General features: G+C 44.4%; 1 protein-coding gene across 1 annotated transcript in view; it reads right to left on the reverse strand.

Annotated features, from left to right (window-relative positions):
- The window catches only part of L3mbtl4 (L3MBTL histone methyl-lysine binding protein 4), a 398,535-nt gene that overhangs the window by 265,684 nt on the left and 107,287 nt on the right, over window positions 1-25,564 (reverse strand). Inside the window, exon 6 of the mRNA XM_040752887.1 lies at window positions 4,729-4,820. Coding sequence (XP_040608821.1) covers window positions 4,729-4,820 — 92 coding nt within the window. The remainder of the gene's footprint in view (window positions 1-4,728; window positions 4,821-25,564) is intronic.

The raw sequence follows: 25,564 nt of genomic DNA on the forward strand, positions 1-25,564 counted from the left end.
ACAAGAGACGGGGTCAACTGTTGTTACAGAACAAGAGCACGGGGGAGATGGCAGGAACCAGAACAGAATTAGCGGTGCCATGAAGCATTTAAGGTTCAAGTAAGTTGGGAAGAACATTCCGGGTTGGGAAGGTGGCTGAGTGAGAAGAGAGGACATTGCACAGAGACACAGGGATGGGCAAACAGAGCAACAGACCCACATGCTTCTCTCATGAAGCATGCACAGAAACTGTGGAGACAATGTGACATCAACCGCAGAAGACCCCTCCTTGGGATGCAATAGAAAGGGGCAGAAGGGAATGCCCAGAAACGGGACAGCACCAAATCCACTCACACACTCCTGAAGGAGGGACATGATAGCCCGGCAAGGGGTACCACGGAGAAGCAGCTCTACAGGTCTGGCCATAGAGAGGAGACAGCCATGAACCACTGAGGAAGTTGCTATCATTTGCTGGGTTACAAAGGTCAGGGCAACCTCATAAGCAGTCCCTCAGGCCAGGGCAGAGACAGCTGAGGAACAGCACTGACGAGAATGGCACCTGTAGCAGGCAGGGTGATGCCCCACAGTTATGAGCGTGTGCTGATCCGAGGAGCTAAATATGTCATCGTGCGCGGCTGACAGGATTGGGCCGATTCAATTACCTGCGGCATCCTGAGATGGGAAGATTGTCGTGGCCTATTGGGGTGAGCCAGTATCACGAAAGGCTCCTTATCAGAGGGAGGCAGGGCACCAGAATAAACGCTACGCAGAAAGCAGAGATTAGACGTACAAGCGAACTGGTGTGTGTGGTCAGCGGGCTACCGAGGCAGGGAGACGCTCTCCCTCAGAGTTTCAGAAGGAAGGAAACCTTGCTGACCCATCTCAGACTGCCAAACTTCTAAACTGTCGGATAATGCGGCCGTGCAGCTTCAGACCACTGAGCGGGTGGTAATTTATCACAGCCTCCATGAAGACCCTAACACTGCTTCTTAGCTACATGGAATCTAGATAAGCCTCTACTCACAAACTATAAAACTCTGCAAGGAGGTCATAGGGATTTTTAACTTCTAATAACTGTTGAGTGTAGTTTTTTCCTTGCCAGCCGCTTTGGATCCCACCCCCACCCCCCACCCCCCCACCCCCGCCAGCCTCCTGGGCTCTGCCGCATTGCAGTCCCCAAATAACACACAAGACACTGTATTAATTCTGAAGCTGTTGGCCTTGCTTGTTTCTTATTGCCTATCTCTGACTTAAGTATTTAACCCATAATTGTTAATCTAAGCATTTTTGTTACTGGAGAAAAGGATCCGGACCTCTTACCCCTATGGAGGCTACATAGTGGCTGCCTCTGCTTCTCTCTCCCAGAATCCTCCTAGTTCCACCTATCTTGCTTCCCTATTGGCCAACAGTGCTTTATTGACACATACACAGGACTTCCCCATCAAATAACAAGTTTTGCTTTGTTCTGAAACACCAAACTGTTTCTTAAAACACAGAAGTGTACCTTCCTGGTTGGTGCCTAATTCTTCGTACTTGGCCTGTTTCCCTAGCAGCCCAACACAGGCTGGTAAGATGGGAATGCCACATAGGGATGAAAGGCAGAGATGGCCTCTAAGCTAGTGACAGGAATGTGTGGTGCAGGGAGGCCCTGCCGTTCGTGGCCAGGCGCCCTCCTGTAAATGAGCGGTATAAGGTTTACTGCTGCAGGGGGAGGACAGTCAAGCCTCCGGTGCTGGCATCCAGTGTCACAGCTACTTCTACCCGATGGTGAGAATGCTTTCCACAAGTCACCACCCCCACCCGAGTGAGCTGGGCGTGGCTGGTTCTCAGTCACTATGTGTGGCAAAGCCAAAGTGAGCAGGGATGTCTGGGGCAGGTTCCTGGAAGAAAGACTTTCTGGCGAAACAGCACAAACTTGGCTAAAGACTCAGCAGTCAACCGGAAGCTGTGCCTGATGTAGGGGCTTCAGTTACACCTACAGATGCAAACACAGGGACTGGAGGCAATGGGGGACTATGAGGGGTGCAGGCAGTGAGGGAAGATGAGGTAAAAGGAATGTCTGAGGGGGGGTGCGTGTGCTGGCAAGGGGTGGTGACAGGAGGGACAGGAAGAAATGTTTTCAATATCGACTTCCCAAAAGGAGAAGAAGACACAAAAAAAAAAACAATATTTCGATTTTCAAATGCAATCAAAGCAGATATTGCACCGGTAACGGGGAGAAACTGCCTTGAAGTCTGCTGTCAACAGCATGTATTTATATTCTCTTATTTACATTTTTGTCTACATGTCACCCCAGATGGCGAAATAATTTATAAAATATGAAACAATTACTTGGTCTCATACTAAAAAGAAATTTAAAATAGCACAGGTAGATTTGCAGAAATATGAATATAAATAAAGCAGGCACACTTTCCTTCAAGGAATGCACGTACATTTTCTTGGTTGAATATATACCTGAGTTTTCAAGATTGAAGTATGTGTGTATGTGTGTGTGTGTGCATGTGTGTAAGTTTGCATGTAACTGTGGTATATCCTCTAAAACTTGAGTATTGGGCTAGAAACATTAGCAGTGAACTACTACTTTAGTGTCTTTAGAACAGTCATCCTGTCAAGAAATGCAAACCACTTTATTCTATTTTTAACACTTTTTTTTTCAGAGGCCGAAGAACTTCATTCACAGTGGCCGGCATAAACAACATTATTATAATATTGGCACACTGAAAGGAACCCTAAAAATCAAGAGTGTCAATATAGAACTGAGTTCAGCTCCCTCTTGGAAGCTGACACAACCTTCTGTCTTTCTGACAGCACTAAAATCATCAATTGCAGGCATGTCTATTCATCTCAAAATGCAAGCGTCAAGCTGGAGTCACACTGGATCTTGAGCACAGGCATCCTCAGTTACTAAGAGATGAAGGCAAAACACAGTGGCTTCCTTCTTTACCTCACTCAGGGTTAGACGAGCCCCTGACTCTAACACAGAATGTCTCCTAAAATCGTGACTTGTGTGTCCCATGACTCAATGTTCTGTCTCAACACTGTGTTTGTTTGTTTGTTTGTTTTTTCTTTTCTTTTCTCTCTCATCCAACTTTTTGGATGCTTTGGGGGAATGATCTTAACTATCACCACCCCCAATTCCTCTAGCATCTCCAGTCCCTCCCATGTCTCCCTTCTCTCTCTCTCTCCTCTCTCTCTCATAACCATGGCTTCTTTTCTTTATTACTGTTTTACACACACATAAATAAATTCATAAATATATACATATAAATGCATAATAACATATTTTAGAGAATGTCTTCTTTCCCAACTAAACAGCAAGATTCTGGGACATGCCCTTAACTCCTTGGTGCCCCGTGTCCTTTGGCACACTCAGAGCCTTAAAATATGAGTGGCTTCCTGCCCGATTAGAGGTAAGATAAAGGCGGCCAATGGGTCTGTGTAGTGCTATACAGCAATGCTTTGCTGTCATCTTCGGAGTTGACAAATGTTAAAGTTCAATCATATGTCACAGTCATCTCGTTAGCCACAGGACCATGAAAGAGCACCCTGTGCGAACCACCCAGGCTCACTCAGCTGTCACTCATCTCCCTCCACAGGGAACCCTGGCTGTCCTTACCCCCACTAAGTGTTTCCAGCGCCTCTCTCTAAAACCTGAGGGACACAAGCTTCATGTCAGGCCCCATAGCCTAAGAATTCAGTTCCCGACACCGATTCCCTGACTGCTTCGACGTAAAAGTTTCCCATTTCCCCCTGGGTGTCTATCATTAACCCCAAACCGAGAGAGGAAATCCAGAAGAGATTGCTTTACTCTTCACTCAAAGCATTTCTGCAATGGCTGATGGATCTTAAAGAGTCCTCCAGAACAAAATAGTGACATTAATACCTCCTATGTCTAGGCTGAAGGAACACAACAGGGGAGACAGAGAATATGACACTTGGCTGCCTCCAGCCTAAACTCACTTTGCTTTGGAAACACCTTCACTGTATACCAATGCACAGATATCTAATGTCTTAGTCCTGGCTCTAGAACCCCGATCTGAGAGTATAGCACAAGTCTGACTTGTAAGTGCAATGTTCTTCACGTCAACTTGGCCACATGGAAGTTTCTATTTCAGTCATTATCCCTTCATCTGTTTCAATCATTATTCATCTATTTCAATCATTATCCCTTCATCTATTTCAATCATTATCCCCTCATCTTTGCAGTTCCTGGTTACCAGAACACTCTGGAGAGTAAGGCCATCAAATGTAGGTGTAGCATCACCAGCTGTGTCCTTAGGTAAACATCATCCCCTGGGTACAGACCAGGCTCCTTCTGCCAGCAGGTACTCTACCCCCTGCTGGGCCGCTCAACCTGTGCACCTACAATGATCCTACAGCCAGGGTGTAAGATGTGCTTGGACAGAGAGGGAAAGGCCTCGGAGAGACACTGGACTGTTTTTTGCTCTGAGCCATCTTCCCTAAGACCTACAGTCACTCCGAAGTAAGAAAGGTTTCCTCAGGAGTCAGTCAACATTATGAGGTCACACTCCCATGCTCAACACAGAAAAGCACCTTGAGACGCAAGAGGAAGTGCTAGACTTCAAACCCAGCTCCAGTGAACACTCTGAAACACTAACCTTCTGATGAGCTCTGATGGTCACTTCCTAGCCGTGCCCGTAAATCACTAATTGTTAGGCTATCAAGGCAAATGTTTTCATTTCAATTGAATTTCCTAATTAAATCCCCTCGAAAAACTTTAAGTCTGACCTTGGAAAACAGCTCAACGGGTGCGGCCACAGCACTCCAGTCTCTTAAGTACTGCTCCCAGGACCAGGTTTCCCCTGTAGTCACAGAAGGCTCTACGAGAGAAAACACAGCACTTTTCTTGGAACAATTCTTAGTGGAATAAAAATAGGGTAAAATGTTAACTGAAGACAAACTCAAACAGTGGGCCGCTTAAGTGGACGATCAGAAGAGACACAACCAGGAAGGCCATTGTCCCTCGTTTCCCGTACCCAGTTGGGAACCTTCCCTCATCAATGACTCTGCACTGAGCTTTCTGAGTCAGGAGTCAAGCTCACGGACACACCTCAAGCAGGTGCCTCATGTCACTTGCCGTGGGTATCACAAAGAAGCCGGCACAGACAGCAAAGTGATTTGGTCTACTTTCACGTGAACAGCCCGAAGCCTTTTAGTCCTCCCCTTTCCAAACTGCCTTCTGGTGGGTGTCAGTTGACATAAGCCTCAGAAGGCAATGTGACAATACTTGTCAACAGTCTTGATGTGCTTCTGCTATTGGACAAGGCGACTCTTCTTGTAGGAATTTGTCTTAATGGACTCACAGTGGACTACCCAGGGGACAAAACACAGGATTTCTGTTAGCAGTCCACAAAGCAATGAAACTCTGGAAATAAACTAAACGGCCCTCAAGGGGCTAATCAGATGTTTTATACAGACATGCCACTTATGGTATGCAAAGTAAACATGTAAAGAATATACTAAGGAAGGGGAAAGAATTTGAAAAACTAAGTCATATTTCGGTAAATATGTGGTAGGTTTAAAAGTGGGATGAAAACTGCAGAAATCACGCTTCACACGAAGTCGTCTTTAGGTACTAGGAACATAAATAATTTACTTCCCTGCTTTGATTTTTCTGCTTTCCAAATTTTGCAGGTGAATATTCGATAGTTGATGTAGAGACTTACCATTTTTTAGATAATGAAAATGAGAGAAAATAAAAGCCTTTAAAATTACCACCTGTACCTCAGCAAAGTCTCCTCCAGATTAATGAAGAAAGTAGTTCTGCACTGATGAACACTGTAAGTAAAAGTGAACACCAACAGAAACGCAAGGACATGAAAGGGAAGAAACATGGGGAGAAGGTTAAATTACAAGCACACACACACATATGTATATTTATATATACATATATATATACATATATATATATATAAAGCCATTCAGAGATTATCAAATCCTGTGTTCATTTAATGAACTGCTTTGACAATTAAACTTGTCATTAAGAAACTTAAAGAGACTAGGAGGTATATAGGATCCCTCATGTCCATGTTTATGCTATGTGCGATATAAAACAAGGTGAGCGTGAAAAGGCAAATATAGTATGACTTCATTCATGCATGGCATCTAAAGGGAATTAACCTCCACATCAGGGAGCATAGAGGTGATAACCAGAGCTGGGGAACAGGAGATGGAGAAAGGAGACAGGCTTGTCAGAGGGCACAGTTCCAGTTGCATAGAAGGAGTGTGTTTTGGGGAATTATCAAATAACACGGTGACGGCAGTTAATACATTATATACTTCAAAGCTACTAAAACACACACACACACACACACACACACAGAAATTTCCCATGTTCTCACCTTTAAAAATTGGTAACTGAGCCGGGCGTTGGTAGCGCATACCTTTAATCCCAGCACTTGGGAGGCAGAGGCAGACGGATCTCTGTGAGTTCGAGGCTAGCCCGGTCTACAGAGCGAGTTCCAGGACAGCCTCCAAAACAATACAGAGAAACCCTGTCTCAAAAAACAAAAAAAAAAAAAAACAAAAAAAAAACAAAAAATGGTAACTGTGTGATGTAGGAAGAGATCTACATACCCCTAGCACTGACCACATCCGTCTGGGTGTGGTCACAGGTATGTAGAATGTGGAGGGGGGTAAAAGAGCTAGAGGGAGGAGATGCTTTCTCTTTGGATTCTGGTTGCAGCCTGGAGAGCATTGTGTGCACCTTAGGTTCTCAGCTCTCTTGGCTTCTCACATAAGTGATTTTTCTCCCTCAATAAAAGATCATAAGATATCCCCATTTTGTGTGGCTTATTATTTCTGCATTAGTGTGAAGTGATACATACGTTAATTGTCTTCATTTAGTCTTTCTACAATGCTAACACATATCAAAACGCCCCATTTAGACCAGAGAGAACACTCAGTTGTAAGTGCTTCCCTTGCAAGCATGCAGACCTGAGTTTGATTACTAATACCCCTTAAAAGTCCCTGTAGGCCCACTGGCAGGAGGCAGAGACAGTCAGATCCCTGAGGCTTGCTGGGGAGCATATCTAGCCAGTATCCTCTAGGTTCAGTGGAAGTCCCTGTCTCAAAAAGGAAGGCAGAGAGCTGTTTAGAAGACAAGCAAGCGCCATCTCCAGTCTCCACACACAGATGCATCCAGTCATGCAAGCACACACAGATACATAAAAAATTTGCCTTTGTACCCTAATAAGGTGATTGACAATCAAAGATGAAACAGAAAAGTAAACACGTAAAGTGTGAGTGTGTGTGCACGCGTGAGTGTGTATGTGCGTGTGTGTGTGCGTGTGTGTGTATTACTCACACAATCACGTATTTATAAAACACCGACTATGTGCTATGCATTCATTACACAAGTGTGTGTGCACCAGCAAATGCACACATACATAGAAAAGAAATTGGAAAGAAGCAGCAGCAAAATATTAACAGCAGTCATATGTGGGCAGTGAGGTTAATATACTCATTCCCTATTACATTTTATACAGTCAAAATTCTCTACGAGGATTATTACTTTCACACACACACATACACATGCACACGCGCACACACACACTCCCACATGCGCACACGCACCTGCACATGGAGACACTGACCTGAAAAGGCCGAGCATTAAGCAAATGTCCCAGAAGAAGGTGCAGACAGCAGAAGGCCAGAACCACATCTGCCCTGGTGGTGGGTGTGGTGGTGGGGAAATGCTCCCCCTCTGAGCCCTGCATCTGAAATCTCCCAGGACCTTAAGAAACCCTCATAGAACAACCAACAACCGCCACAGCACACTGTTCAGTGATGATCCATCCACACAGATTTTAATATTTAAATTCTTCATGGGCCCCCAGCTTATTTGCGAAGAGAGGGGCAACATCTAAAGGGTGACCCTATGCCTCGCCCAGACGATGAAAACTACATATTATGCATTATTTCCCTTCAGCATACGTGGACACCAGAGGGAAATCACTCAAATGTAGGCAACTTTGTGAAAAAGCCGGGAAGGAAGCTAACACCCTCTACCAGTCACAGTGTTAGCCTGTCGCTGGTAAGGAGCACATTGCTGGAGTGTGAAGAAGCAACTCAGTCACCTAAAGAAACTGATGGAGTTGTGACCCGTGCGTTTCCTGGTTCTTCTGAAAGGCCAAGCCATCCCAACAGAGCCCATCCAGGAGCTTAGCGGCTGCTTCCGAATCTCCCAACAGGAAAAGTCTTCATTTGCTTCACAGAGAAAGCGATGTGGCAGACCCTGGTCATGTTCCAGTAACATTATCCAAGTTCCCTGTTTCCACACAAGCATTTTACTGCCTTACAATTATGGGCTTCACACACACAAAAAAAAACAAATCACAGCAGCACCAACACTAAAGCTGTTAAGAGAAACCTTTTCCTTGAGAGAATGCCTTCCCGCCAGCCTGGTTCCAGAGCTGCATCAGTCCCAAATAAACACACAGGAGGCTATATGAATTATGAAGCTGTTGGCCTTGTTTGTTTCTTACTGGCTAGCTCTGCTTTAAGTAATTACCCCATAATTGTTAATCTAAGTATGTTTCTTACCGGAGAGGTTTCTGGGCTTCCTACCCCAATGGCGTTACATCTCGAACTCTCCTGTGTTTCCCCTTCCCAGAATCCTCCTGGACTCCTAGCCCCACCTATCTAGATTCCTATTGGCCAGCAGTAATTTATTAACATATACACAGGACTTCCCCAACATAAAGCAAATATGAGTATCTCATTCTCTGCAACAGCTGGGCTCTAAAGAAGACACTGTGTAATTCCTCCATTTAATCGTATTTCTGATTGTCACACATTATCATTTCACCCAAGGTAAGCCGTATCTAAGGCTTCCTACTATGATTACATGAGTATGCAGAGAACCTTTTAACAGTCATCATAAGAAGAATACATAAAAATCAGACAACAGACACTTCCAATGAGTTAAATATTTCAATACAGCAAGAGGATAATGGTGTCTGCAAGAGACATGGAAGGCACGGCTGATTGGCCAGCACCAGAGCCTGCGGACAGGCCCTCTCCCGCCACCTGCTCCCCCTGTCTCCCATCACCATGTTTCTCTAGTTCCTGCAAGACTTACATTGGCGGAAACTAAGTAGCTTGTTTACTTTGTAATTGTTTGAGGCAGGCAGGGTCTCACTACACAGTCCAGATGAGCCTGAACTTCGGATGCCTCTCTCTCTGCCTCCTCTCTGCCTCCTCTCTGCCCCCGCCTCTGCCACTGGCTGAATTGTCTGCTTTGAGTTAGGACACAAGCCACTAAGAGGGCAGTGTGTCCTTGGCTTTGCTCTTCCTCGACTTCAAGCTGTTATCCTGCCTGGCCATAAATACTTGTCTAATGACTTAAAGGCAAAGGCAGACCTAATACCTCTTTGAACTTAAAAGTGCATTGAAGAGTCTGGCCCAGTGGCACATGCCTGTAATCCTAGTGCTTAGAAAATGGGGAGAAGAGAATTAGAGGGGTCCAAGGCCAATCCCACTGCAGAGCAAGTTCCAGGTCAGCCTGGGATACATGAAACTGTCTCATTAAAAAAAAATCAAGCAAGCAGAAGAATAATTCATGGATATCTGTTTGGCCAACTCATTTCTCTTAACCATCTTGAAGAGAAAGAACCAATTATTACACACACTGCTTCAGTATGTTTTATTTTTTATGCAATTTTCTGAACCATTCTGCAAACACAGCATTTGTTTTGTAGAACATTAGATAGACATGTAGATTTGCAAATCAGACATACAGAATTTGCAAATCCTAAATTTCACTTTTCATTCTATTCACTGGCTATAGTGAATTGTTATGGTATGGTTGTTAGCCTTCCGGCAAATATTGTTTGATGTAGAAAATATCTTTAATTGTATAGTATCTGTCCCCTCTTAATATATACACTTAGTGTATGCTGGATACTGAACTATGTAGCTGCAGCACAGATATGGTATATATGCATGTACACATGTGTACATGTGAGAATGTATGTATACATTTCTTTCCATTCATATTGTGTATATGTCTGTGAGAGAGTCAGACACACACACATAAACAAGGACAGGGAAAGAGGAAGTGGCAGGTCCTGGCATGTTACTGGGACTGGATTCCTGGGCTTAAGTGTTCTCACCTCTGCCTGCTGGGTAACAGGGACTATAGACTTCACAATGCTGAAGTCCACACTGAACACTAGACCAGTAAGTCAACTCTGTAGTTATAAGATGCTGACGCTTAGGTAAGCCATGCAGCTGGAAAGGTTTTGACATGAATGGTTCCTTGCCTCCTCACCCCCACTGTACAGGACTACCTCAGTTTACCACATACCATCAAGATATCACAGAAATGCACATCTAATCATTAACCTTTCAGCTCAACAACACTATAAAATTAAGTCTGCAGGCACATTAATAAACTCACTTGCTGGAAGTGGTTTCCTGAATTTAATTAAAAGTTCTGAAAGCAGAGTTTTATACATATTTATAGCCACAAGTTGCTAATATTTGTTGATCTAGTCGACCCTAATCCGATATTTTATTCTAAAAAATTTTTTAACGGAAATAAATGCAGCCTTTACAATAGCACAAAACAGAGAAAATGAAAATATCCAAACATAAGTCTAAACAAGTATGGTTATGACAAGAACATAATTATCATTTTGCAAATAATCATTAAATATAGTCGAGCATAGTTCATTTGCATACTTCGTTAGAAGTCTGCATGCTTACACTTGAATAAAAGCCTAAAACAATGAAATACAGATTGCACACAAAGGTGATGAGTACCGTCAAACTGCACGGATCTGGCAGGTGGAAAAGTGAGTTCTTCCTTGTATTCTGTCAGCTGATTATACTCATAGCTCTGGGGGCCAACATCCCACAACCAGGCACAAAGTGGCATAAACTGAAGACCACACCCTGCAATGTATATGGTTCAGCATCCTGTTGAGGGCACTCTGATGCTGTGTGGTCCAGCATCCTGTTAGTGAGGGCACTCTGATGCTGTGTGGTCCAGCATCCTGTTGGTGAGGGCACTCTGATGCTGTGTGGTCCAGCATCCTGTTGGTGAGGGCACTCTGATGCTGTGTGGTCCAACATCCTGTTGGTAAGGGTATTCTGATGCTGTGTGGTCCAGCATCCTGTTGGTGAGGGCACTCTGATGCTGTGTGGTCCAGGATCCTGTTGGTGAGGGCACTCTGATGTTGTGTGGTCCAGCATCCTGTTGGTAAGGGCACTCTGATGCTGTGTGGTCCAGCATCCTGTTGGTAAGGGCACTCTGATGCTGTGTGGTCCAGCATCCTGTTAGTGAGGGCACTCTGATGCTGTGTGGTCCAGCATCCTGTTGGTAAGGGTATTCTGATGCTGTGTGGTCCAGCATCCTGTTGGTGAGGACATTCTAATTCACTCTAATGCTATATGGTTACACCGTCCTATCCCATGGCTGAATCTCCACAGGAGTGAAGTAAAAAGTTCCCAACTTCATCTGATCTGAGGCAGGTAGGGGTGGGGAATGGTGTGAGTGAAATGGCCACCTGTCTCCCAGTGGCGCCTGGGAACACAGGGCTCACGGGCAGAGGGCATGAAGCGTCAGGTATGCACCCATCTCTCATGTTCTCTGGTACCAGAGGACACCAAGGCTTTCTAAGGGACACAGGTTACCTACAGTTAAACCCTGGCCTACGTGGTGACATGTGAAGTTAGCATGCTTCCATGGTGAAGTCACTTTCTTACAAGACTTGGTGGTCATGGCTTAAAAATAGTAGCAACACAATACTTCTCATGTGTGGAAATGAGCAGATTCATCTCTTTCTTTCACCAACAGTATGAGCTGGGGCATCTGTAAAGCTTTCAGCTTCATCTGCAAAGCTGAGGTGTTTGCTGTAGGTGGCCTCAGTCAAATCCACACACCAGCAAACCCCACAGCAACTTCTTCCATAGAGTGAAAGTTTACCGAAATGACAGCTTCACCCTGAACTAGTCACAAAACACAGGTTTGTTACTTACTACCACACACACACACACACACTCTCTCTCTCTCTGTCTGTCACTCATACATATCCACACACATGCACATACAACACACACACCTTCAGGTTTACTGGCTTTTCCAGCACAGCCATGTGAGCAAAGGGAAGAAACTGAAAGCCCAGTAGGGAAGGAAAAAGCATAAGAGGATCTAAGGAAATATCAAGAAAGAGAGAGAGACAGACAGAGAGAGACAGAGACAGACAGAGAGAGAGAGAGACAGACAGACAGACAGATAGATAGATAGGTGTTGGCAGCAGAACTCACTGACCAATGTGTCATTGTGAGCCCACAAGAGGATGGGAATGCCTGGGTGTGCTATTCTGTGACTACAGGAGGTGGGGTGGCTGCCAGCATTCATGTTCTGCACCAGCTTTAGATGACAAAACACACTAAGTGGCCATAGTCTGTGTCGTCCACTGGCTGACAGGTTGTCTTGTCTTGAGCCCAACAAGCAAACTCACAGAAATGGTCAGGAAAGGGAAGAAACAGGGTCCGCATAAAGTACAGCCGGAGAATTTCCGAGACCATGCACAGTGGGTCTCAGAGGGCAGGAAGAGGAGACACCAGCTCTGAGCTAGAGAGAGGCATGGAGTCGATGACTCAGAGATCTAAGGACTTGGTAAAATAACCAGCTTAGATCCTATGTTAAGAACAGCAGATGCATGGTCTGGATCAGAAGCATGGCATGTTGGCAGATGATCTCAGAGGCACTCATATGTCCTGCTACCTCCCCAGGCCAGCCAAGACCTTCCTAAAGGAAACCACTTAACAGTTTTGGCACCCAGAGTATTCCTCTTCCAAACTACCCTCAGCATCTAGCAGACACAGGTAGCATTATCACACATTAAAAGGGGGCTCACAGACTGAGCATTACCTATCCCAGAAATGTTATCATTTCTGGTCTATAGTTCTGAATAACAGAGACTACTTACATTAGTAAAAACTTAGTTCCTTCCTCATACAAATATGTTTTATATGTGTGAAATCACATTTTATGCTCAATTCGTCCTATAAAAGTCCCTCATACATAGGTAGACAAGATGACTCAGCAAATAAGCATGCTTGCCACCATGCCTAAGGACCTGAGTTCTACACTCAGAACTTACATGATAGGGATGTCTTCTGTACATATGTTTCTCTTACTGGCTGATGAATAAAACACTGTGGCCAATAGGGCAGCAGGATAGGTAGGACTAGGAGATGAGGCGGATTCTGGGAAACGTAGGAAGAGTCGGTCACCATGTAGGATGCAAGGAGTAACAGGTCCAGGCTCTTTCTCCAATAAGATAAGACCACGTGGAAATACTTAGATTAATAGAAATGGGTTAATAATTAAGACAGAGCTAGCCAATAAGAAGCCCTAGTAAAAGACCAACAGTTTCATAATTAATATAGCATCTGTGTGCTTCTTTGGAGCAAGGCAGTTGCAGAACCAGGTGGGAAATTCCATAGCATTTACACAGTGGAAGGTGAGGACCACTCCATTAGTTGTTCTCTGACCTCTACTGCGGCATGCATTTATACACACACACACACACACACACACACACACACACACACACACACACACACACACACACACGCATGCACAAACATTACACAGGCAATCACAAAATTTCTTAACATAAGGAGCACAGCATACAGCTTAAATGTGGACAACGCCTTTGTAATTAGCCCTGTTATTTTTCCAAACCTTAAATTTCTCTTTTTTTAAAAAATAGGCCTCCTTTTTGACTTACAAAGATGTCCCATTTAGAGTCCAGTACTCATGCTCTGAGAACAGAATGCTGGCTTCTCCAAGCTCTGACATCGAGCCTCACCCCTGCCTGCCCCACCACAGAGAGCACAGACTTGAAATGTGAGTGGGAAAGCAGCCTGACCCTCAGGCACACCCAGTCCTGGGAAACCACACAGTATTCGTAGCAACTCTCTGAACTACAATGGAATATTAAGGGGGTGAACAGGGGGACCAGTGGCTCCATTTGCCACAAATACTGTCCTTCGTGCAATATTTCATCTCTGCTCCTATGGGATAAACGCCAAGGCTTCTTCAGAGAGCACATGAGAACCGTCTTCATGATGCAGTGTTCTACATGGCAAACCTTTCATGGGAAGGACACAATGCCCCCACATACACAGCACATTGCTGCCAGGTGCAAAGACCCTGAAACATCAACCCCTCAGTTGTGGGTACCCTCTCCAAAGTCTCAATTTAACACCTCTGCCATGTCCCTCCAGCAAGAACTTCTGCATGCTCTATCTACAATGTCTTCCATTCGAACATCATATTCAGGCTGATGGTTTTTTGTTTTTATTTTTAATTTCAGTCCTAATAAATTAAAAAATCATTTGTCTCCCAGGGCCGAGCAGGTGGTGCATGGCTGTGAGATGCAGAGAATGTAACTCCCGTCGACACCTACCATTTTCTTGTGGGAAGGTAGGCATGTTATAGACAGATCAATATCACCCATGCGTATCACACACATCTAGGGCCATGTGTGATTGTATGCTGGAGAAAGACACACACAGAATTCATTTGCAGTAGTGAAGAAACTTGAGCAGTGTGTCTGTGGACCACACAAGAGGAGGATTCATTCTGAGTAGGAGAAAAGCCTGGGAGGTCACTGTTCTTTAAGACAGACCAAATTAGCCTGTAACCCATTGGGGAGCAAAGCTGGAAAATATGGAACAGCTTCTGCAAATAAGAACACCTCAGCAGCACTGAGCATAACTCCTATGGGAGTCTTCAGAGCAAATTCTGGGTCCCTGTACCCGAAGAGGAAGGGTATGCAAGATCATAGTCAGCTGCAGGAGTCTGACATTTACTCTCATGATTTCCTGAATCATTGGGGATCTGGGAGGGCTTGAGATGGGCAGAAATTAGGAGTGAGCACTGGGCAAGAATGGAATTAGCAAGAGAGGGAAGACTGGTGGCAGAGAATGACAGTGGGTTAGAGTAGGCAAGGGCAAGGGGCATGCTCTCTGAGTACAGGCAGGAAGGAAACTAAGGAAAAGCACAGACATTCCATAGGAACCAGCCATTGCCCATCAATAGGGCTCAATAGGGCTCTAAGGTGCCCTCTCTCCCTAGATTCTCATCGAAGAGCTTCCCTTCCCCTACTCTTGGATTTCTAAAGCTGATGAACCAAGAGTCTCTTTATCCTAATGTTTACTCTGTTCTTTGCCCTAATGTGTTCCTGCCACCTGCCCCATGCTCTCCAACAAATAATACCCTGCAATGGTCATGCTAGCAACCCTAATTAAACTCGGTGGGTCCTTTCAAAAGACAAAAACTTGCATAAGGACCAACAGGGAAGAAGGAGGAGGAGGAGGAGGAAGAGGAGGAGGAGAGGAAGTAGAAGAAGAAAGAAGAAGAAGAAGAAGAAGAAGAAGAAGAAGAAGAAGAAGAAGAAGAAGAAGAAGAAGAAGAAGAAGAAGAAGAAGAAGAAGAAGAAGAAGAAGAAGAAGAAGAAGAAGAAGAAGAAGAAGAAGGGTTTCACTGAGAGAGTAATTGGGAATAAAAGTGACCCAAATTAATTATTATACATGTATAAAATAGGAAGTGAAATTTTAAACGGGGGTAATAAAACCCTTGACTCTTCCTTGCATGAGTTCTTATGCTCCTATTTCCCTCTCTCTCCCTCCTCCCTCTTTTTCCTGCTGCCTCTGCTTCCTGGCCACTATAAGGTAAGCAGCCTCTTTTACCACACATATCTACTGTCAAGGCATTCTACCAACCCATAGACTCAAAGTAACCATGGAATTCTGAAACCATGGAATAAAATGAACTTTTACGCCCTTTATGCTGTTTTAACTTCAAATATCGTGTAACTACAAAAGAAATCTTAACTAATACACACCGAGATTCAAAGGAAAGTGAAGAAAATGAAAATAATTTTCCATCGTTGTAGATGGAAGTTTCTGTCCTGCCCCATCCTGAAGTAGTTCAGTCCCAAATAAGCACACAGGGGCTTATATTAATTATTAACCCTTTGGCTTACTGCTCAGGCTTATTACTAACAAACTCTTACAACTGAAATTAACCCATAATTCTTATATATGTTCAGCCACATGGTTCTATACCTTTCCTCAGAAAGGCATTCTCATCTTGCTTCCTCTGCATCCGTCTAGTGACCGTGTCTCTGCCTTTCCTCTTCCCAGATTTCTCCTAGTCTGGTTGCCCCACCTATACTTCCTGCCTGGCTACTGGCCAATCAGCTTTTTATTAAACCAATATGGAGTGACAAATCTTTACAGTGAACAAGAGCATTATCCCACAGTACATGCTAGTGAAGAAGATGAAAGGAATGACACCAAACAGCCTTGACCCTCAACTCAGATCATCCATCCGTGACAGAAGGCTCCTATACACCATCAGAAGCACTAGGAGAAGGAGACCGGAGACAGTCAACCAAGACTGAGGCATCCACTCACTGGATTCACTACTATAAGGAGCCAACTCCAACAAAGGACTCTTCCAGCAGCAACTGGCACTCCAGAAGCGAGAGAGCAGATGGCAACGTTTGCAGGCATCTGGGTGCTGGTACAGGGAAGGCAATGAATAAATACAAAAATGGTAAACCTGGAGAACAGTAGAGAGAATGTCTGAGGGGCCCTGGTCCTGCGAGCTGTGAGGTCAGAAAACATCTGACAGCAACAACCGAAGGAAAGGGAAAGGCCAAAACCGAGTATTTTATTCAAGTCCAGACAACTGACGGAGAGAGAGAAAGAGAGACCCAGAGGGAACAGAAATAAAACCAAGAAAGTGGCATGTAAAGCAAGGTGGCTGCTCAGGTGGGACCACTCGCCTGCAGGCCCCATAACTTGAGTCCAAGCTACGATTCCTACAAGGTGGCAGGAGAGAGCTCAACACCAGAGAACTGTCAGTCATCTGACCCCTACACATGCACATGGCTACACACACACACACAAACACACACCACCATGATAATAAACAATAATAATAATACTGATCCATACATACATTTTAGAGGAGGGGCCATCCTGATTTCAGATAAGGATGAACTCATTGTGTTCAATAGTCACGTGGCTGGGCATCTTTAACAATGCCAGCAAGCTGAAAGGAGAGCCATGAAGGGATTCAGAGGTGAGCAGACAGTAGATGTGTGTAAGCAATGTCTTGGAATTCACATTCTTTGAAAGGATAATTAGTCCCCGCATACTGTTGGAAATGCAAATTTGGACACTCCGGGACGGATGAATCAAGATACTCCGTGTGGTCTGCCCAACAGTGCATTTCAGCAAACTGATGTGTGCTAAAGTTTGAGAACCGTTGTTCCAATACACAGAGAATAACCGATGAAGCGGAGAAAGGATTAAACTCTAGTGGAGACTGTCAAAGCTTTCACAGATGATGTGCCTGAGCATTGAAGGGATAAGGTCTCAAAATGAGGCACCAACAGCATGAGCATCACCTGAAAATTACTTAGAAAGGCGAAACGTGGGAGCACCCATGAGAACGGGGTTATCTGTTGAGCAGAGCTGGCAATGTTGGGCTTGAGGACCAGCATTCAGACTGCACAGCCCTGCAGGTAGCTTGTGCAGGTCATGGTGGAGAATACCACAGGGGTCACATTCCTGCTGTGACATCCCAGCGCAGGGGTGGTATCCACACTACCTAATCAGTGCTCCTCTCTTCAATCTCCTTCAGTTTCCATACTCTCAACATGGATTTTCATCATACAGCCTGCTATTCGAGCAGCCTTGAGTTATTTCCTTTCCCAGAGATAGGAAGACTGTAACTAAAACAACATGCTAAGAATTCAGCCTGCACACCCAGGAAAGCCAGAGGATTATCTAAAACAAAGAAATGATGTTTGCCACTAAGTGAGACTAAACCAGAGGACCAGGCTTGGAGAACAAGCAGAATATATTTTCAGAGATGTAATATCTTGAAATTCTAAGAGATCTAAAGGCTGGCCATTTGGGATGAACTATCCAGGAGACACTTAAAAAAAATAGGTCTTGCAGCAGAAAGTTCCAGATTGGAAAAAAAAAAAACAGTTGTCTCAGAATTTATGAAGAGTAAAACATGCATGCAGGGGACCAATCACAGATGCCCGGGGATGTGTTTGGGAGGTTTGGGTACAAGTAAAAAAACAGTGGAAAGGAAAGAAATAAATAAGAGGGGCAACCAGAAGAACAGGGGAGAATGGTGGTAGAAATATTTTTCAAGAAGTAGAGTAATATCCTGTTACTTTATCTATTTATTTTTTAAATTCGCCACAGGAATAGAACAAACACAACTGGTTTCCGTAGCAGAAAGCAGTGTCCTAGATAACTTCAACTGTTAAGGGCACGGTCTGCTCTGGAGTCATCTGAGACAAATGCCCTGATCAAGTAATTGCTAAGTCTCGCTGGCCTGTGGGTACGCCTGCCGGGTATAATTTAGGTCTTGATTGTAAACTGATGAAGATGAACCAGGAATGTGTGAGAATGCTAGGCAAACATGACCCAGGAAGAAAGGGATCAAACAAGGGCTACTCCTCCATGACTTCTGTTTTCAAGGTTTGACTCTGTCTTCACTCATTCATGGCGGGTGACCTGGGGAGTATAAGCCAATTTCCTTTTTTTTTCCCTAAGCTGTTCTGGTCACAACAACAGAAATAAACCAGAAAAGAATCCTGAGTAGGTGCTGGCTGAAGCCAAAGGGGTTGGGGGGGGGTATCTGAAGCCAGAGAAGCAGATAGAACGTTCTGACACAAGGAAATGCGGGGTGACCAGGAGAAAACATCTTTGTAATAAGGACAGAGCTGCAGGTGGAAGGACCTGGAAACGGGGATTGTCTCGGGGTTACTATCTGTGATGAAACACAATGACTAAAAGCAACTGGGCAGGAAAAGGGTTTACCTGACTCACACTTCCACATCATAGTCCATCACTGAAGGAAGTCGGGCAGGAAACCGGAGGTAGGAGCCGATGCGGAGGCCATGGAGGGGAGCTGCCCATGGGCTTGCTCAGCCTGCTTTCTTACAGAGCTCAGGACAAGAAGCCCAGGGCTGGCCCCGCCCACGATGGACTGGGCCCTCCCACATCAATCGCCAATGAAGAAAATGCCCTACAGCTGAATTTTATGGAGGCGTTTTCTCAACTAAGGCTCCCTTCTTTCAGATAACTATAGCTTGTGCCCAGTCGATATGAAGCTATCCAGCATGGCACCCTTTAGATGGGACAAGTCGAAGACCCACGAGCTGCTATTACCGAAGGAATCTTCAAAGTTTACTTACGTATATACCAAGAAGGAAAAAAGAAAAACCCATCCAAGCCTGGTGGTACTCTGATTCAAAACCCGTTTCTTAGTCAGATCCTGTGTTACTGCTAATGATCCAAGGAAAAGGAAGACACATCTATTGCCTTAAGGAGCCTGCAACTTGCTGGGGGAAACAGATGCACACCACAACACAGAAATGAAAATCCAATGGTTGCAACATGAGGAAGGCAGGGAGCACCGAAAAGTCAGACAATCTAGATTGCCTTGGGGATGCTGTTCATCCGGTTTCCGTTTTATTTCAGCAACTATTAAGAGGATATTTACTAAGTGCTGGGAGCCTATAATACACAAAATCCTAACTGCCTCTATCACCGTAAGTTCTACCAGGTAAAAGCAGGAAAGAAAACAAATGAAGACATAGTATATCAGATAGCAGAGAGAGCAAAAGAGAAAACTGGGCAGGGGAGGGGCTAGGAAACACCAGCAGGGGAGATAACTCTGATGGGTAGGAATGTGGTGTCACCATGAGAAATGCTGGGATTGGAATGAGGATTCAACGGCCCTTTTGGAGCACGGATACCAAGAATCACACAGCCAGTGAAAATGGCTTTCAAAGGTGGGAGTGACGGGGCTGGAGAGATGGCTCAGCAGTTAAGGGCGCTGGCTGCTCTCCCAAAGGAACCAAGTTCAATTCTCAGCACCCAATAGGGTGGTTCACACCTTCCATGACTATAGTTCCAGGGGACCTAATGTCCTCCGCTGGCCTCCGAGCGCCAGGCATGGATGTGGCGCATAGGTACACATGTAAACAAAACATTCACATACATAGAATAATAACATCTTAAGAAAAAAGAGTGAGAGTAACATGACCAAAATTTCAGATTAAAAATGATCTTGTTTTGATATTTGCATCATTTCTTCTGCAGAATACAGGTTTTCCACTCTGGGTTGAGTTCTCCCTCACCATTGGAAAGCTCCCTAAGATAGTCTTTAAAAGCCTTCATTTGAATTTGCTTTCCTGTGGGCAAAGGCCAGGTGGACTAGTGAGCCGTTCTCTTAGCCGCCTGCCCGCCATGTCACAATGTCCCCTGGAACTATAGTCATGGACGGTATGAACCGCCCTGTTGGGTGCTGAGAATTGAACTTGGTTCCTTTGGGAGAGCAGTCCAGGCTCTATCGTGTGTTCACAAACACCTGTTCGATAACGATACCATTAGAACGATGACGATTTCAGTAGAACACTGCTTAATACCCAACTTAAATGAAAACCACATGGAATTCAACTTGGAGTTAAATTAAATGTCCATTTGAAGGATTGGCATTTGAAGGGTGCTAAGTCTTTGCGTAGTTCCAGATGTTGATAGAATGTTCTATTTTACCTCAAGTAGGGTTCTTCCCACTTCTTTCTGAATGTGTTAGGCTCTCATAAGCTATCAAGAATGCAGCTTTTTTCTTTTTCTATTTCTAAGTGAAGATGACTGGGATATAGAAAAGATGTTTTAAAATATCCTCAATGTTTTTGTATTAGTTGTGATATTTTACGACTAGTTTTCTATGCATGAAATCACAGCAATGGCAAACAATGGCAAACACATATGCTTTGAGCTCTTCTTTCCAGAGTTTTTAGCCTTCATCTGATTTTGCTTATTACTTCAACAAAACTCTGAAATTACCGAATATTCAATACCACAGACACTCCTGTTCAATTATATGAACTGAAAACTTTTTAATGTTTTGATATGTAGTGTATTTGCTACTAAATTGTTAAAATAACTTTTACTACATTCTATCATACTTTGCATAAGAAATTTTGCAAAAATATGACACTTTTTTTCAGGAACTGTTTCAATTTGCAAATCATAACGTGGCATGGTCCTTTTGATTTGTCAGTGTAGGAACTATGTGCCAGATTCTGCAATACTGAACCCTGATTGATTGCTAGATATTATAACAAAGATTAAAATACTCTCCTTGGTGGTAAACTATTATTCTTCTAAGGCATGGCTGGGGTACATCTGCAAGTCATCAGAATTTCAGCTGTATTCTAGAGTCTCGATGCTCACACTGTGTCCTGAGACGTCGTTTGCTATTTCCTCAGTGGAGGAAGTTACAGCTCTCCCTATTGCCTAAAACCGTTTGCCCATCTTCACTCTACTTTTGAAGTGTGAGCCTGTGTGCCTTTACCCCCTTGGGCTGATCTCAAATCTTCTACCTTTCCTTGCATAAACTTTGACAATCTTTAGTTCAGTGGGGGAATAATCCAGTCTTCCCCCTTTTCAATGTGTTCCCATCAAAATTCATGCATTGTGGTTTCTCATATTTGTATTCTTAAGTCACTCATTATTAGATATTCCCTTCTTGTTTAGTAACTGAGCTGAAGATCGTGTGGAGACCACCAGCTACTGAATGAAAAGGAGGGTAACGGCAACCAAGGTGGACAAGAACACAGAGAAAACTGGGAAGGGATTTAGCTGATGCATGTGAGGGGTAACCAGCTGGACCCCTCTCTTCCAGCGCAGAGACAGGGATCTGCCACCAAATAGAAGTAGCCGGGACAGTGTGACGACGGTAGTGCCCCCCCCCCAGGAAGCCGCCAAATGAAAGGGGCATTATTGTTGAAACTCAGGAAAATCCCACATCTTAAAAGGAAGGCAGAGGAGGAATGGGCACTGGGAAATGAAATCAAGGAAAGAATGAAGTCTTGGGGTGACAGGGAAGAGCAGAGGAACCATGAGAAGAATCGAGAAGGAAAAAAAGAAGAAGCAGGTATTAGCATCTCCACTGAGAGGTCAGATTAGATGAGGGGATGGGGCACTAGTAGGACAGTAAGGTCATCTGCACGACAGGGAAGAAGACTGGCAGGATTCCTGATCGCACCCCTGTTTCTGGAGGAGGATCCGGACGTCCGATTGCACCCTGCTCTCTGTGCAGGGGAATAATGGACTACGAATCCAGGTCCTTCTTCAACCTTCAGGGACATCAAGCCCGACTGGAAGGAACACATTTGCAAGCAGATCCCCCTGTTACCCAATTACTCATTCAACAGCTAGTAAATGCGTGGGAAGTCTATGGCCACAATTTTCATCATGGAAGTTACACACAAAAGCCCGACGACATACAATTAGGAGGCTCATATTAAAATGTTCCCCCATGAATCCTGCCCTGTAAGTCATCAAATTAGCAGCCATCTTTATTAGAGAGAGGGGCAATGTTCCTTTCATAAAGTAATTATCTGCATATTGCCCCCTGGCCTTTTTCCCCTCTGTGTATCCTGGGAACATCTAATATAGTGTATTGAATATATTGTTCCAGATGTTACTTTCAGTAATTCTGTCAATTTGAAACTCAGACCTTCTATTTTCAATCTCCTGGTGGTCCTCAATTAATGAATATACTTCAAATGTTTTACAAAGGTTACTTTTTCTCTTGACACTGAAACTGTTTAAAATAAATTCTGTCAAAATCACATCTCTGCCTCACAGCTTGCTAACCTTTGAAACACTAGCTACTCTTGGTGAAGGTAAATTCGAAATCCAACTTCAGTTTACTAAGCAGGGTCAAAGGAGAATACTTAATTGGCACTACTTAAGGAAAGATTTAATGATATAAACACTAAAACAGTTTCATAAACTCCTAGAGATTTATGTCCAAAGCAGTTAGTGACTCCATGACCTGGGTTACCAACAGCTTTCTCCCCCAAGATAGTTGGAAAGAGACCTTCATTGGGCCACACTGGATTATATATAATAGTATGTTAAGACAATAGGCAAATACAGCAACTGTTAAGTCTAATGAACAAAACTCTGCATTGCATGACCAAAATAACAAGATTGTGGTGCTATTCCTCAAGTGATAGGCAGAAGAGCACCCTTCCAAAGATGCCTACATCGTTATCCCTAAAGTCTATGAATGTTGCTTTATATCACACACACACACACACACACACACACACACACACACACACACACACACACCGAACTTTGGAGATAATGTAAGACTCATGAAATGGGGAGAATGTCTGAGAAAACCTAATGGAACCTATAAATCCTTACATGGCTGTGTTCAGAGGATGCGGCTAAAACACAGGGATCTGAAAGACGGGACCTTGTAAGCTTTGAAGGCAGAGGAAGAGGCCACAAACCAAGGAATTCAGGTGGCTTCTAGAACCAGAAGAGGCAAGGGATTGAGGCTCCTCAGGGGATACTGGGACACACATGAACACTGTGGGTGCACTTCAGCCTCCTCTAGCTTACAGAGCAATAGGACAGCGCTTGCCCTGTCCAGTGCCTGTGTCAGCATCAGGACATGAGAAGGGCTACCGGGGAGGGGTGATAAGCACTGGCATTTCGGGAAACTGTTCAAATGCAGCACCAGACAATTTCTGAAAGTTCATGAAGCAGGAACATTAAACAAATACTTGTATTTGTCTCTTCTTAAGAAGGGACCCAGAAGCAGTAAATTATCTTAGAGTAATAGTTGGCACACACAAGTGCTGTGTCCTGATTTGAACTAAGGTTCACAGTAAACAAGAAAGTGACTTGCAATAGAGCTTTTGTACTGAAAGAGCTCCTCCTGCCCTTTCATTTCTGTGTATGCAGCACCAAGGGAAACAACCCTCTAAAACACGGTGAGTAGTCACAGCCCTGCTGGGACAAAACGCATGTAATAAAACAGCTAATCACTTTAAGATGAAAAACGTGATCTCTCCCAGGTTCATCCATGGCATAGATATCCGATCTCACGGACCAGTTACTTTGATAAGCCATCAGTGTATACTAACTTGAGAAGTTGGCTACAAAACTCAGGCATCCTTCATGTTTAAAAATCATCAGCATCCTCGTCAACTCCAATACTGAACGACTGAATTCACATTGCTGTTATATAAACAAGTATCACAGCCATCTGAGAAAAAAAAACAATTTCTCCTAAAATTCCTATGTGCTGCGAAGACAACCATAAATAATCAAGGGTACAAAGAAGACAGTAAACTTTATGTCGGGTACATGTCGACATTTGGCGGAAGTGAAATAACAGAGCCGTGATGCTGATAAGCATCACTTTATATAGCTTGAGTCTTATTTGGAAAAAAGGTGTTTCTATTGCATGATTCCTACCACAGATTCACTCGGTATCAACCACAGGGTATCAAACAGAGCCAGAGCTGGCGTCACGCCACATTCACAGCTTTCAAAACCCTGCTCTCCATGAGCCTCCTTCTATGCACTAAGGGGGGCCTTTTTCTGCACCCCAGTCTTCCCCTCTGCTAAGCCTGCTCCTCTACAAGGGTTCCCTATGCTTGCAGGTTCAACAGCTGCTCTGTAACTGACGAGCCCAGACACTCGCACCTTGATACATCTCTCCACGACTTCTGACCCAGACCCTTCACGTATTCCCTGGGTCCTCTGGCTCTGCACAAATACCACCCAGTCGGATCCCAGATCCCAAGCCAATGAGTGGCTCCTTAAGTCTCCTGGCATGAGATACAGGGCCTCTCCTCCCGAACCTCAGTCCCTCAGATACCACGGCAGGAACTGAGAAAACCACCTTACCGACTCCTGGCCGATTTTCATCTGTGCACAGGATGCTATGCAAAGCCCCCCCCACCTTTCTTAGTTAAAGGACAATGTCCAAATAGCTCAACACAGCACACAAGGTCTTGGTCCGTGGAACCTAAGCCCAGTTTCAACCTTAGTAACTGGTCTCTGTAGTTCTTAATACAACAAACGATATAGAGAACATCTGGTGTGTACATGAGGCTCTGTAGAAGCAATAGTCAACTTATCATAGACTTTAAAATGTAGGGAGGAGCCAAGCTTTGTGCCGGCAAGCTTTATCATGGGCCTTCAGACCATGGGGCCCTGAGAGCCTAGTCAAGGAGATCAAGGTAATTTCCTTAACAAGTGGCACCAGAGCTAAAACCTTTAGGCAATTCCTGTTTCTAAAGGAGTCAGATGATAAAAATGGAGAAGAAGAGGGGAGGGCATGTCAAGCAGAAGGGACAGTAAGTACAGGAGCCCCTTTGGCCAGGCCTCAAGTAAAGCCAGCACTTTCAGAACACAGGCTGGTACAGGCAGATCATGGGCAGAAATACTGGGGGACCCCAGAAGGCCAGAATATAAGGGTCTGAGGTCTTGGGATTTTGCCCTTGTCCCAGCCTGTAGGCAATGGGAGAGAGGAAACTTTTTCATAAAAGGAAGGGTGGAGATACCCACAGGCACTGGCTTACATTATGAGAAGAAAGAGTTAGCTATACTGTGCCATTGACATGAAGCCATATCAAAAGCAGGTCTGAGGGAGGCAGCTGGGAAGCCAAGGACAATAGTT

This window comes from Mesocricetus auratus, unplaced genomic scaffold, assembly GCF_017639785.1.
Source record: "Mesocricetus auratus isolate SY011 unplaced genomic scaffold, BCM_Maur_2.0 Super-Scaffold_100010, whole genome shotgun sequence".
NCBI classification, from domain to species: Eukaryota; Metazoa; Chordata; class Mammalia; order Rodentia; family Cricetidae; genus Mesocricetus; species Mesocricetus auratus.